Source organism: Berghia stephanieae, chromosome 2, assembly GCF_034508935.2.
Source record: "Berghia stephanieae isolate SIO BIC M18660-M18661 chromosome 2, UCSD_Bste_1.3, whole genome shotgun sequence".
Taxonomy (NCBI): Eukaryota; Metazoa; Mollusca; class Gastropoda; order Nudibranchia; family Aeolidiidae; genus Berghia; species Berghia stephanieae.
Genome location: NC_088361.1, coordinates 74,422,239 through 74,435,447, shown reverse-complemented (window position 1 = coordinate 74,435,447; position 13,209 = coordinate 74,422,239). Strand labels below are relative to the sequence as shown.

Below are 13,209 nucleotides of genomic sequence, written 5' to 3'. Positions count from 1 at the left end.
TGTTACTGTAGTTTTCACAAGGATTAGAAAATTTACTCCAACCGCTCACTCCATTCAGGTGTAAAAGGCTACCAGTCAAGCTGGGATAGTAATCTGCGATAGACTAGCGTCGTGTCCAAAGGTTTTCAAACAAATACGTTAACTGTCCGCTTCCCGCTATTGAAACGGGGATAAACTCCGGCACCATTGGCTACAAGGCTCCAAAATAAACGACTTCATTTGTTTTACAATGAGCCCAAGTGGCTCAGAAGGACTTACTTAAGGACAACATATTTTCATTGAGAATTCCCAAAATAAAAGAAACCCGCCGAAAACCATAGTCTCAGATTCACTCCCGACTGGTGTACACTTCCCCGAGTCTCAGGTTCACTCCCCACTGTTGCCTACTTCCCATAACTTTGTCGGATATTGTCAGGTTTCGGAAAAAAAGGAAATATTGCTTTTTTTACAAAACCCGCTGATAACCATAGTCTCAGGTTCACTCCCCACTGGTGTACACTTCCTTGAATCTCATGTTCACTCCCCACAGTTGTCTACTTTCCATTAATTTGTCGGATAATGTCAGGCTTCGTTGGGTTTCGCCAAGTTTCGTAAAAAAGTAATTGCTTTTTTATAAAACCCGCCAAAACTCAGTCCCTCGTTCACTCCCCAATGGTGTACACTACTGATGCCTACTTCCCATAACTTTATCGGGTTTCGGCGGGTTTCGTAAAAAAGAAACACCCTTTAGAAATTAGGGGAAGAATAGATAAATTCTTTGATTCTAATTCGTAACGTATAAGTGTAAATTCATGAAGAATAAAAAAATAAGACCATTTAAGGTTGATTTTCAATATATATAAATTTTATTGTACATCATCATCATATTTCAGTCATATTTTACTATTCAATTGATACGGGCATTAATCATAATGTAAAGATTTAAAACAGAAAACAATGGAAACCAGAGGTCTTTGTTTTCAGGTGAGGAAATGGCCTCGAGTATCAAGGAGAAGAAATATGACATTTAAAAGTGTTTAAAATAGTCTTGTTTTTATTGTTAAGGGTTTTACAATGTTTGCGACACTTTTACTTTTAGGTCACGCAGATTTTGGGACTTACTTAGAAATTTTCCGCTGATAAAAGCTCAGGTCAAGTGGTGGATCCGTGAAAAAATTACCAATATGTCTTGTGTCATATTTTGACACCTGTGCTCAGTTGTATGGATTTTGGTGACCCTGCCATTTTTATGGTGTCAGTCTAGACAAATTGGTGCCAGATGCCAAAAGTGAGGCAAGGCAATTGATGGTCGAAAAGAAGGGGGTGGGGGAGGGGGTAAATGGGTCTATATTTTATTTGTAAGAAGGTCAAGAGTGCTAGTACAGTTGTAGGTCAGTTTAAAAAGATCATTATCATAACTTCCACCTGATTAGAAATTTTTGCCTCTCTCTCTCTCTCTCTCTCTCTCTCTCTCTCTCTCTCTCTCTCTCTCTCTCTCTCTCTCTCTCTCTCTCTCTCTCTCTCTCTCTCTCTCTCTCTCTTTCTCTCTTACTTTCTGAATTTTTACCTTTCCATATACCTCTCTCATATATTCTTCTATCAATGTTAACTTTATACACGTTATCTGGTACCTAATAGAGAGATGACATTAATCTAATAATAATAATAATAATGATAATAATAATAATAATAATAATAATAATAATAATAATAATAATAATAATAATAATAATAATAATAATAATAACAATCATAATAATAGATCTTTAATGTCCATAAATATGGCAATTTGTCATTTAGTTACACTTAATATAACGTTATGTGATAACTATAACATTTAACAGATATTTCACTCCTACTTATTCTCTGTCTCTCTCTCTCTCTCTCTCTCTCTCTCTCTCTCTCTCTCTCTCTCACACACACTCTCTCTCCCTCTCTCTCTCCTCCGCCTCCTCTCTTTCTTTCACACGTGCGATATACACAACATAAACATATTCATTGTTTTCAATTTGTTACAATTGTGGGAATTCGACACCAATCATCATTATCAATTGGTCAATTAATCTAACATTAAATAAATTAATCAGTCAATCAGTCAACACATCAGTCCTTGGTTTTGCTGTACCATATGAAATATTCAACCTTTTTATTGCTGATGGAACGAACGTTGATTTATACTTGTTAGTTCTACATCTAATCTGACAAAACCTTCTCCCACATGGTAAAAAATTAAATTCATGGTATAAAATATGTTTTTTTACTGTTGGTAATTGAGAATGCTTTCCTTTCTATGGCTTTTCCATGAATTCTTTCTACGCCATCAAGAGGGTGGTTTATTATTTTTGTTACAATTATAAGGGGTGCTCAATTTAGTTTATTCTTTTTACCTTTGATTTTACAATGTTTTACAATTTTAAATTATCAATGATTCTTGAGTCTCATTTGTAAGATCCATAACCACTGTGCTACAGTAACAAAGATAAAATAAGCCAAAAGTTAATTTTAAATCTCTTGAATAGAAGGTATTTAAAAAATCGTGAAAGGACAATTCATTAAATATTTACATAAAGTAAGTTATATCTCTACTATTAAGAATAGATGTTCACTAGAAGTAGTAATATAATATACGAAACTATGAAATTCTATGTTATGATTTGGTTTGAGTTTGACCGATGGACTGCTACATTTTCATCCTTTTGACAAAGTGCCATTATCATCACTGAGGTCATTTCAGCGCAAGTAAAAAGGAAGACGGTGGGATACAAACAATATCTAAATATACAATCAAAGCACCTGAGAAAATGTAAGACAAATGGGACTCCTTCAGAGTGGGAACGGATGTAGATTCCAAGAGCAAGCTATCAATGTGCTCTGTTTGAGACCCCCTAAAAGTCAAGACACAAACACAGAATCCCATCAAGAGGAATCCAGTTAATTGCTTTCAAAACATGATATTCAAAATTTTAAAAAAATTACAGTACATAGCAGAGAAATGGTTGACAGGGAAAAAAAATATCATTTCCCCAATATGAATGTTAATTCATGCATTGAAAGGTCTGTTTAAAAATTAACAAGAGCTATTGTTAATATTTGTCATGAACTTGACCCACTCTTTGTTGTCTGCAGTGAACAATATTCACTTTTTGTCCTATAGTCAATGAACGTATCACCAATGGTCTTACCTTTCTCCCCTGCCCAAGTATTCTATCTCTCAATCTCCCTTTCCTTCTCTCTACCTTCCTTCCTTTATTCCTCTTCCACTCAAAACTGATTGGTTAAGTCTTGTTTTGGAGACAAGCGCTGACTAAAATCACAAAACCAAGTTAGTAACCTTATTCATTCCATCTCCAAGCTTTGAAGGGCGAACATGTAGCTTGTGACTACTATTAAAAAAATCCACACACACATAAATTTCTTTTGCCTATGTAATCAACAACTCTTATGACAGCTAAAGTTATTATCTATTATCAGACTGAGGAAGGTGAAATTCATATTGATGTATTATTGTCCAGAATTGTTACTGATTATGTTACAACGTGTTATAATTCAAGTGATGTGAGAAGTTATGTGTGATATGTTTCCTTAATTTTGTGCTTTTTATTAGATTGTGATTAACGATGGACAAATTGATGCCTTTCGTGTTAGCACTTTGAAGACAGATGGTCTCGGCTGCTATAATAAATATTGATATATATATATATATATATATATATAATAATATGATAATAATAAGGTTAACAATTGTGAAAGTATTAATAATTATAATAATCATGATAATTAGAATAATAATAAGCTCTTATGTACCACATCTCATCCATCACTGGGTAGAGGCCACTGAGCACAATATATGATATTATCATATTTTAGAAATACACATAGGACTGGAACAGATTTCTCTTGGGTGTAAAATTTTCAACCCTGTTCTACTGGCTGAGCTCATAAAACTCTCCGTCATCACTTCGACAAGTTGTTAAGACCCTGAGTTAACTTGTCTACACACTTTTCAGTCCTTATAGATCCCTAATAGACTTCTGAAAGACTCCCCAGAGACGTCCTGTCCACGTTGTATGGAAACATTTCTCTATAGAGCCAATGTCAAGAACTATTCGCAATTTATTTGGGGTACAAAGTTTTCACACCTACTTATTTGGCTGACACTTTGACATCATCACATATCATTGCCCCCTCATCATGATTCTGTGTAAACCTATCACCTCAGTGTCACATAACAATGATTCACCTTTATTTTTCTAAACTTTTATTTTAGTAATACAAACAAAAGAACAGAGTTCAAATCACTCAATTATAAATTTCAGGAGGCTTAGAAAAAACTTTACAAAAAAATTTAGATTATTATTCCTTTAATAGCTTTCTCTTTGAATTAATTTCAAATTAGTGAATACTTTTCTTTCAACCTTGCACATAGCCACTCATAATATAAGCCGATTGATTTAATCAGGACTATGTGGAGCACTTCATTATATGATTTCCACCATCAAGACGTTGCAGCCTCTTTTGCCATCAAACTATCCTATGATGACATCAGCTTGATTAACTTGGATTAAGACAGAGCACTAAGCTTACAAATATAAGTACCAATATTTATCGCGGATGCAGTAAAGTTGGGTGTTTTTTTTATTCTTTTGTCCAAAAGCAGGATTTGATAGCTGTTATTGTTTGATCAGATATTACTTGAGATATATATACCACTGTCCTATCTGAAGATTAGCAAGCAATTGTTGGTTTCCTTTAAACGATAGAGAACCTGTGATACATATTGGCTTTAGGATATGTATGATTTTAAAAGACTGATACGGTTTAAAAGACTGATACGGATTACACATAACAATATAAAGACATAATCCAAATTATTAACTTTGTCAGTACCATAACATTCTTTCAATGTCAAGGATTTTAGTCAATTTTACTTCAAATGATCATAACTCAATAACAGTTGCTTAACTGGTAATTCTGTTTTCACTATGATAAAATAGAACATGTTAATTGTCACATAACATAAAAAAATCAAATCTATACGGTGACCCTTTAATGCAATTAATATTTTATTCAATGTACTTTTGGTAAAATACTAAATTTTAGGTGCCTTTTTATTTCAGACCGTAATAATTTATTTCTCGATGAAATTTCTTCATTTTGAAGCAGTTTAAAAGAAGAAAGATGGATCTTTAAGTGAACTGATGAAAAACTGACTCATAATTTGAAAATTTAGTCACAGAATAATTTTAAAATGCATGTTTTATGCATAATTGGATGCTTTTAAGGACAAGTAGGCCATCCCAGATTTTACTGTTTTGAGAAAATAAACATTGAAGATTTCGATCCCATAAAATGTCAAATTTCTCAAATACTATTCAATAGATTTTTTCAAAACTATCAGTGTGGAATGATAATTGTACTTGACGATGAAAGTCATAAAAGAAAACAACAAATACATCACAGATTTCTCTTATTTTATTAAAACAAATGGGTTGGCCGAGTTGTTCATATTTAAACAACATCACTGAACAAAGAATTTACATTATATAATAAGGGCTATCCCACCCATCTTTCACATAGGGCCATCCCTAGTTAAATGGGCTATCCCATCTTACACATGGACATGTCTTTTGCGAAATCATGGGCTGTCCCTCTCATACATGCAGTCAATTTAATCAATTTTCTTAAATAAAACGCATGTTTAATGCCTTAAATTTTATTTTTTACGCGTCTTAACACATTTTACTGACATTACCCGATATGATGGCATTGTTGTTTGGTGGGGAGTTTTGTCGTGAATTCGGCACGTCTCGTGTTGAAGCCATGTTTGAAGGGTTAGCTCGCTTACACTTATGTACACATTGTGTTTTCGGTTAAAACACAAGGCAGTTTATACCGATAACGAAGCAAATAAACGAAATTAATGATCGAAACCTTTTCAGGGGGTTGGGCAATGCCCACTTTTGACCCCTATGTAATTATTTAAAAAACCGAAAAATCTGGGATAGCCCACTTGTCCTTAAAAGCGTCCAGTTTTCCTACTCAGTGATCTCCCCTTAAGCAATCGCCTGCAGCGGTAATTAAAGTTCCACTGCAATTACAAAATAATTATCATATATAATATTTCTTATATAAATAATAGCAGTTCAATCATTATTGTTTTACATTTATGCAAGACTAAGAAATTCACAACCATACTTTGTCTCCCTGACTAGAGCAAGCTCCCATCCCTTTGACCCCACTGGTTGGTCTTGACGCTTCTCCGTTGTTTTGGTCTGTGCTCTAAAATAAAAAAAAAATTGAAATAGTGTTACACGTTTCCTGTTATAATATAAGATAGAAAATGTAGAGAAAACCAAAAATGCTGTAAATGGGAGTGAAATCTGTACTGTAACCTAACTCTTTCAAAGTGACTGGCTACACTGTTTGTCCAAGGACACTGCCATTCTAATGAAGAGTTGCCCTACATGAAATAAATAATGATGTCAATGAAGCCAAATTTCTACAAACCAAATTAGAAAGATTACTTCTATTTTCAGAAGTCAATTTGCACCAAGATGATCATTCAATTCATGTTTTGTCCTGAATTTAAATCTCATTAATTTCATTTGTCAACATGAAAAGTTCATGACCAAAGCAACTCTCTGCTGAACAAGTTTTGACTTTATTTCAAGATGTTTTTGATAGTGATGAGCAATAAGGAAATTATAAAAGAGCCTAAGGTCTCAGAAACTAGAGAAGAATGGTGGTGATGATGACAATGATTAAAGTCCATTCCACAACCCGTGCGCATGCTTTGACATGGATATCTTCACAACCTTCTGACGCATTTTAATGATAATTGGCTCGAACACTCGAATTGTTAGTGACATTAAGCTGATATATTTTTTTGCATCGGTTACAGTATCATACTTTAGAATTTTTCTTCTTTATGGTATATAAAAAATGAACGGTCTGGGATGGGTGAACATATTGATGTTTTACAATACAATGTTAAACACAGTGAATTCTGTTGTGATAACGATCGCTTAACTCGCCCACAGGCTTGACCAGGGGTTTACATTTCACAAGATTCCATGTGCTCTACTCACTATTATTGCCATCCTGGGTTCAAAATGTACACTTTGTACATGTGACATAAACAATTGTTACAATTTAATATTTGAAAACCAGAGGCATAGCTACCTGTTGTGAATTCTAGAGTAGATTCAGGTCAATCCGGCCGCAGGTCAAACCGGCCGCTACCAGACTCGATGTCTAATTTCCTTTTGTCCCATTTTGTTTCCCGGTGCATATTTCTATTAACCAAGCAGACGTCTCGTGGGACGTTTTTCTCACTGTTCCAGTGTGTGCAATCCAGGAGAAGGCAAAAAAACTTGTTTACATCGAGATATTTCTCACAAAACGTAAGTATCCCGTTCTTTGTTATAGGTTACAAAGTATGGAAGGAAGTTGCTATTTAAGGTATTTATACGTCTTTATTAAGAGTTCCGGCTCAACCACTGCACTGCATGTTATTTTAGGATCGTTTGATTGTGGTTAGATCGTCTGGCAGTGTTCAGGCTTCATTTTAGCCCCATTAGGGGGGTGGCCGGTTTGACCAAAGAATATTTAAACGATTCTGGTGAAACCGGCCTGGTTGATTAAGTTGTTTATTATTATTCTAGACGTCTATAAAATTATTTGTTGCAATGCTTTCCTTGTATTTCTGTTGACCGGTCTATGTTTATCATGATTATTATTATTATTAAATTATATTATGTTCACCATTGTAAAGAAAACTTTACATTATTAGACTAGCCAGTCTATGAAAATGAAGTTCAAATATCTAAATAAAGTTCATTTTTTCACATTGTTACAGGCACAAGATGCCAAGATCAAAGTATTCTCAAGCAAGTGTGGATGCTGCACTTGATGCCATCCGTACCAAAAAACTTTCAGTCCGCCAGGCCGCTGCGACCTACTCTGTCACGAGATCAACACTGATGGACAAGATGGCCGGAAAATACCCTGTCTCATACAGTGTTAGCCGCAGAGGAGGAGAAAAAACTAGTTAAGTGGATGGTGGCCTGTGCCAGGGCAGATGAAGGGAAGGACAGGGAGCAGCTGTGCCTGGAGGTGCAGAGAATACTGAATGCTGAAGGCAGAGAGACCCCCTTCAAAGACAAGTCAGGATACTACTGGTACAAGGCATATATGGAGCGACACAAGGGGGAGGTGCGGGAGAGGAAAGCCATGTCCCTTGGGGAACAACGCGCTCAGATATCAGAAGGAAAGATACATGGGTGGCTCCACACCATGCAGACATCACTAATGTCAAATGGCATTGACATTACCAAGGTCTCCTCCCCCCCCCCCCCCCCCCCAAGCAACGTCTTCAATTGCAAAAAGACGTTGAGATGGATATCGATGTGTTGTGTGGTGTGAATGATAAAGATGAAAGTTTATGTGATTTTTGTTGAAGTGATAGGGACCTGGATGGATGGATTGGGAGCAAGTGTGGGAGGTGGTACCACAGAGGATGTACTGGCAGAGAGAGAGAGAGAGAGAGAGAGAGAGAGAGAGAGAGAGAGAGAGAGAGAGAGAGAGAGAGAGAGAGAGAGAGAGAGAGAGAGAGAAGATACTAGGGATGAGTGAGGATGAGATCAGTGTTTTCACGTTTGTGTGTAAATTGTGCAAGTGACATGTTATTCTATTGCGTTATGATTATGTACCCTATTAATTGTTTTGAATAAATTAATTTTGACTTTCTCAGTTGAAAATGAACATAAACGGGTTTATTTATCTGTCTAGACGTAAGAGACAGGGAGGAATGGAGAGAGATAATTCATGCAGTATCCGAAGCCTGGACCAGGCATGGAACCTAGAAGAAGAAGAAGACGTCTAGATCTAGTCTAGCTACTTATGAAAATATATAGCAGTCGTCTTGGGTGAAGGAAACATTCTGCCAATTTATGGAAAGAGTCCTTCAAAGTCCTTGGAATGCTAGAATCGAACCCTAAATTGAGCAATGACCTGGCAGATATTTTACCAACTGGGCCTATCCTATGGATCTGCTTTAACTGTTTATGACCTGAAAACTATTAAAAAAACAAAAGGAAACAACGTTTTTCAACATCCGCGAAGGGTGGCCGGTTTGCCAAAGATGGATGGCCGGTTGGACCTTAAAGTTCCATGTGGCCGGTAGTACCAAACAGTCACGAATAACATTTTGCGTGGAGAATATGGATAAGACTGCTTAGGGTGCAAAATCGGCTGGTTCACCTGAAGCCGGCCACTTGAGCTTTACATTTTATGACATCACTATATAGCTTTGGTCTTATTTCTGGCCAGCAGTCTTCCATTCTCTGAGACGACCACGGATAAGGCTTGTGTGGCCGGTAAGCCTGAATCTACTCTACATTCATAAAAACTGATAAAAAAATATGAATTAATGCACATTTGTCACAGAGGCAAATTTACAAGTAGGCGAAGCGCGAAATTCTTTTTCAGAAACTCAGAGGAGAGAGGTCAAATTAATAAATGTTTATGTCATCTTAATTATACATCTCTTGTATTTGAAAACTGTGGTTCGCAAGGTTATACAGTACAAAACTTACAAGGAATCTGGTGTTAAAGAAGTTTACATTTAGTGATATTTCACATCAATACATTACAGCGTAATCGATGGGTGATCAGTGGGATTTCATGAAATGTTTTGTCCGACCTTAATGAGTTGTCTTGCTCAACAGTTGGTTGGGTTTTATGTCTTTGTGAAAGGCATTTCTCCTCGTCCTGTCGGAGATGGGCGTAAAGATTCGAAGACCCCTTGTTTTGTTACATTTATGTCTTTTGTCTAAAAAATGAATAAGCACCTAAAGGGCTGCTTGTGTCGTCCAGTTAATTATTTGGCCATTGCCCATAAAGGAAGAGATATCGTATAAACGCCGCCTGTTTTCAATGCTGTGAAGTATTAGATAAAAATATATCTATAATTAAACTATTTCAAAAAACCCAAAATTATTTGCTAAGCTAGGCCACTGAATGCAACTTTGTTATGATTATTTCACCATGGGAAAGAGAATCAACACACTGTTACTATAAACACTTTAAAGTTTAAGTCATACTTTATTGCAAATGATGAAAAGATCAAAGGAATTCGTCATTGTGAGAAAACCGTTTAGTCAATCATGTTCAGTATTCAAAATTCATAATGTCCCTTAAAATATAAGCTACATGAAAAAAATCATGGCACCACATTTCATAACTTTGGAGGAATTTGTAATATTCCCATGTGCAAGGGATATGCAACGGACTATAATATTTAGCTTTAAACCAGAGGTCATTTTGACATAAACAATGGTACATATTTAACATTAAGCTAATGATCATGCTGAATTGGGATAATTTAGTTATTTAACTAAGACATGTTGTGCTGGAAGTGAAATTTGAAGGAAGTAAGATTGTTATTGCGAAAGTGGCATTTAGAAAGAGTAAGATAAAAGAGAAACAAAGTGAGGGAAAAACACGATGGTGGAAACTAAAAGAGGAAGAACAAAGAGAAATATTTGCCACAACAGTGAAAGGAAGACTAGGAATGGATTTCCCAAAGGAATGGAAAAGAACTGCTGATACAACCTGTGAAGTGGCCAAAGAAGTGCTAGGGGTTAACTCGGGAAGAGGAAAAGTTGGAGAAGAGACATGGTGGTGGAATGAAGAGGTTCAAGAAGCAATAAAGAAAAAGAGGGAAGCAAGGAAGAACATGGAGACAAACCGGGATGCTATGAAAGTAAATGAATATAAGCAGGCAAAGAAAGAAGCAAAAAGAGCCATTGCAAAAGCAAAGTCCGAGATATTCAAAGATATGTATGAGCAATTAGAAAGTAAAGAAGGCCAGAAAAATATTTTCAGAATAGCGAAACAGAGGGACAAGAATAGGAGAGATATACAACATATTAAGATGATCAATGACGAGAATGGAAGAATATATGGCAAAGATGAAGAGAATCGAGCAAGATGGAAAACATACTCATGAATTAAGAGAATGACAGGGAGAGAAGTGCAGTTATACAACCTAAAGAGAAGATAGTAGATGAGATAAGCAAGAACGAGGTGTGGGATGCAGTGCGCAAGATGAAAATGGGGAAAGCAGTTGGACCAGACGAGATACCAGCAGAAGGCTGGAAATCACTTGGAGATGAAGGCTTAAATTTCCTGGTATGGTTATTCAACGACATCTTACATAAAGAGAAAATGCCAGAAGAATAGACAAAAAGTATTTTGATTCCCATATACAAAAATAAAGGAGATGTTCAAGAATGTGGCAACTATAGGGGCATCCAGTTAATGAGCTATACAATGAAGATATGGGAAAGAGTAATCGATAAGAGGATTAGAATAGATGTAGACATAAGTGAAGAACAGTTTAAATTTGTTGCTGGTAAAAGTACAACGAATGCTATACTTGCTCTAAAAGTGACCGCAGAGAAATATAGAGTAAAGCAAAGAGAATTACATTGTGTGTTCATTGACCTGGAGATAGCATATGATAGGGTACCAAGAGAAAAAATGTGGTACTGTCTTAATTGGTAACAGAGAAATACAGTAAAATTACTTTAAACCGAAAGAAGCTAAACCGAAAAATACCTTAAACCGCAAAGAATTTAATAAATTGTACGAGTTTCTTCATTATCTTTGTATTAATTCTTACGATGAACCGAAATACTTCTAAGCAGGACTTTCTTTAAACCGAAACAACCCGAGAGCACCATCCCTTTTTCTCTCTCTATTTGTCTTCAAAAATTCGGGAAGGTGGCCACACGTAATAATGCCCGGCGATATTAAACAGAGCGTAAGTATAAGATGAGGGTGATGGGTGGGGTGGGGGGGGGGGGGGGGGGAGGCAAACACTTCAATCACTGCACTTGGGCTTGGCCAACACCCAGGGCATTCACACCACAATCGCACAGACAAAGGAAGACAGCGGTTGACTGGCAGGCAAAAAATGAGGAAAGAGGGGGAGTTGGGGTGTAGAATCACGCAAGCGAGATGTTCTCGCTCGTGTGTTGATGCTTTGGAACTGACTGGATTTTCAACACGACGATAAGGAGGGGGGTGGGGGGGGGGTGGTAGACAACTTACCATTGACATGCCATTTCATTTCCACTTTGTTTAAATGGGTGTGTGAGGGGGGGGGGGGGGGGGGGGAGGTTTATGTAATTAGGCCTTTGAACCTAATGGCTTTTCAACAAAAGAGAGATGTGTAGTAGACAGCTTAGCATTGACACGCCTTTTCATTTCCTTTTCACTTCACCTCTGAGTAGCTGCACATCATTCATTATCAATTATCGCACAAGAACTTTCGATCTTATTTAAGCTTTGGGAGCGTTCACATATTACGTCATCAGCTAGGGGGGGGAGGGGGGGTCTACCAAATGTTGACATGTGTTGACATGGGGGAGGGGGGGGGGGGGTCAGACCCAAGATGATGTCATCAAAACAGGCAAATCGACGTCATCAGCAAAGTTAATGGACAAATCAAACCCCTAGTATTTGTTTCAGTGGATGGTGGTCCAGATGAGGCTCCAAAAAAACGGACAGACACTCGCTGCTTGGGAGAGACATTTCAAGGCGCTGGATATTGATGCTGTATTTGTCTTTACACACGCTCATAATGAGGTGGAAAGAAGAATGGCACTGCTTTCAAAGGATACAGCATCTGTCATCTTACCATTTGATATTCATGGACGTCATCTTGATGGAAGCAACAAGACTGTTGATGTTGATCTGGAAAAAAGGAACTTTGAAGCTACTGGAAAAATATTAGCCAATATTTGGTCCGAGTGGATAATAGATGGATACCCAGTAGTTGGAAAAGTCATCCCTCCACCTGAAAATCCAAGACCCAAACTTCAATTTCAAGAAACAGATGATTGGAAGATAAAACACATTCGTCAATCCCAATATCTGCTGCAAATAGTGAAATGCAGTGACAACTCATGCTGCAAACCTTGGCGTACTAACTATTCATCTTTTTTTCCAGAGCGTTTTCTGCCACCACCTGTACCACTTGCTTCATGTGATGATGGTTTGGAGATAGGCAATAATGGAAGATTTGAAAGCCTATTTCAAAGTTTGTTCCTTTCAAAACAGCTAAAGATAAATTGCTATGATGAGTATTGCCCATCTCTCAAGAAACAAGATGGGAAAGGGGTATCACTTCTCAAAAGGCGAACTTGCCCTAAATGTTCATTG

At 36.8% G+C, this 13,209-nt stretch overlaps 1 protein-coding gene across 2 annotated transcripts in view; it reads right to left on the bottom strand.

Annotated features, from left to right (window-relative positions):
- Positions 1–815: 815 nt before the first annotated feature.
- The window catches only part of LOC144965509 (BTB/POZ domain-containing protein KCTD3-like), a 103,835-nt gene continuing 91,441 nt past the window's right edge, over positions 816–13,209 (bottom strand). For both annotated transcript variants that reach the window (XM_078900912.1, XM_078900913.1), the window contains one exon: positions 816–6,258. In XM_078900912.1, the coding sequence (XP_078757038.1) occupies positions 6,163–6,258 (96 nt within the window). In that variant the 3' untranslated portion in view covers positions 816–6,162. The remainder of the gene's footprint in view (positions 6,259–13,209) is intronic.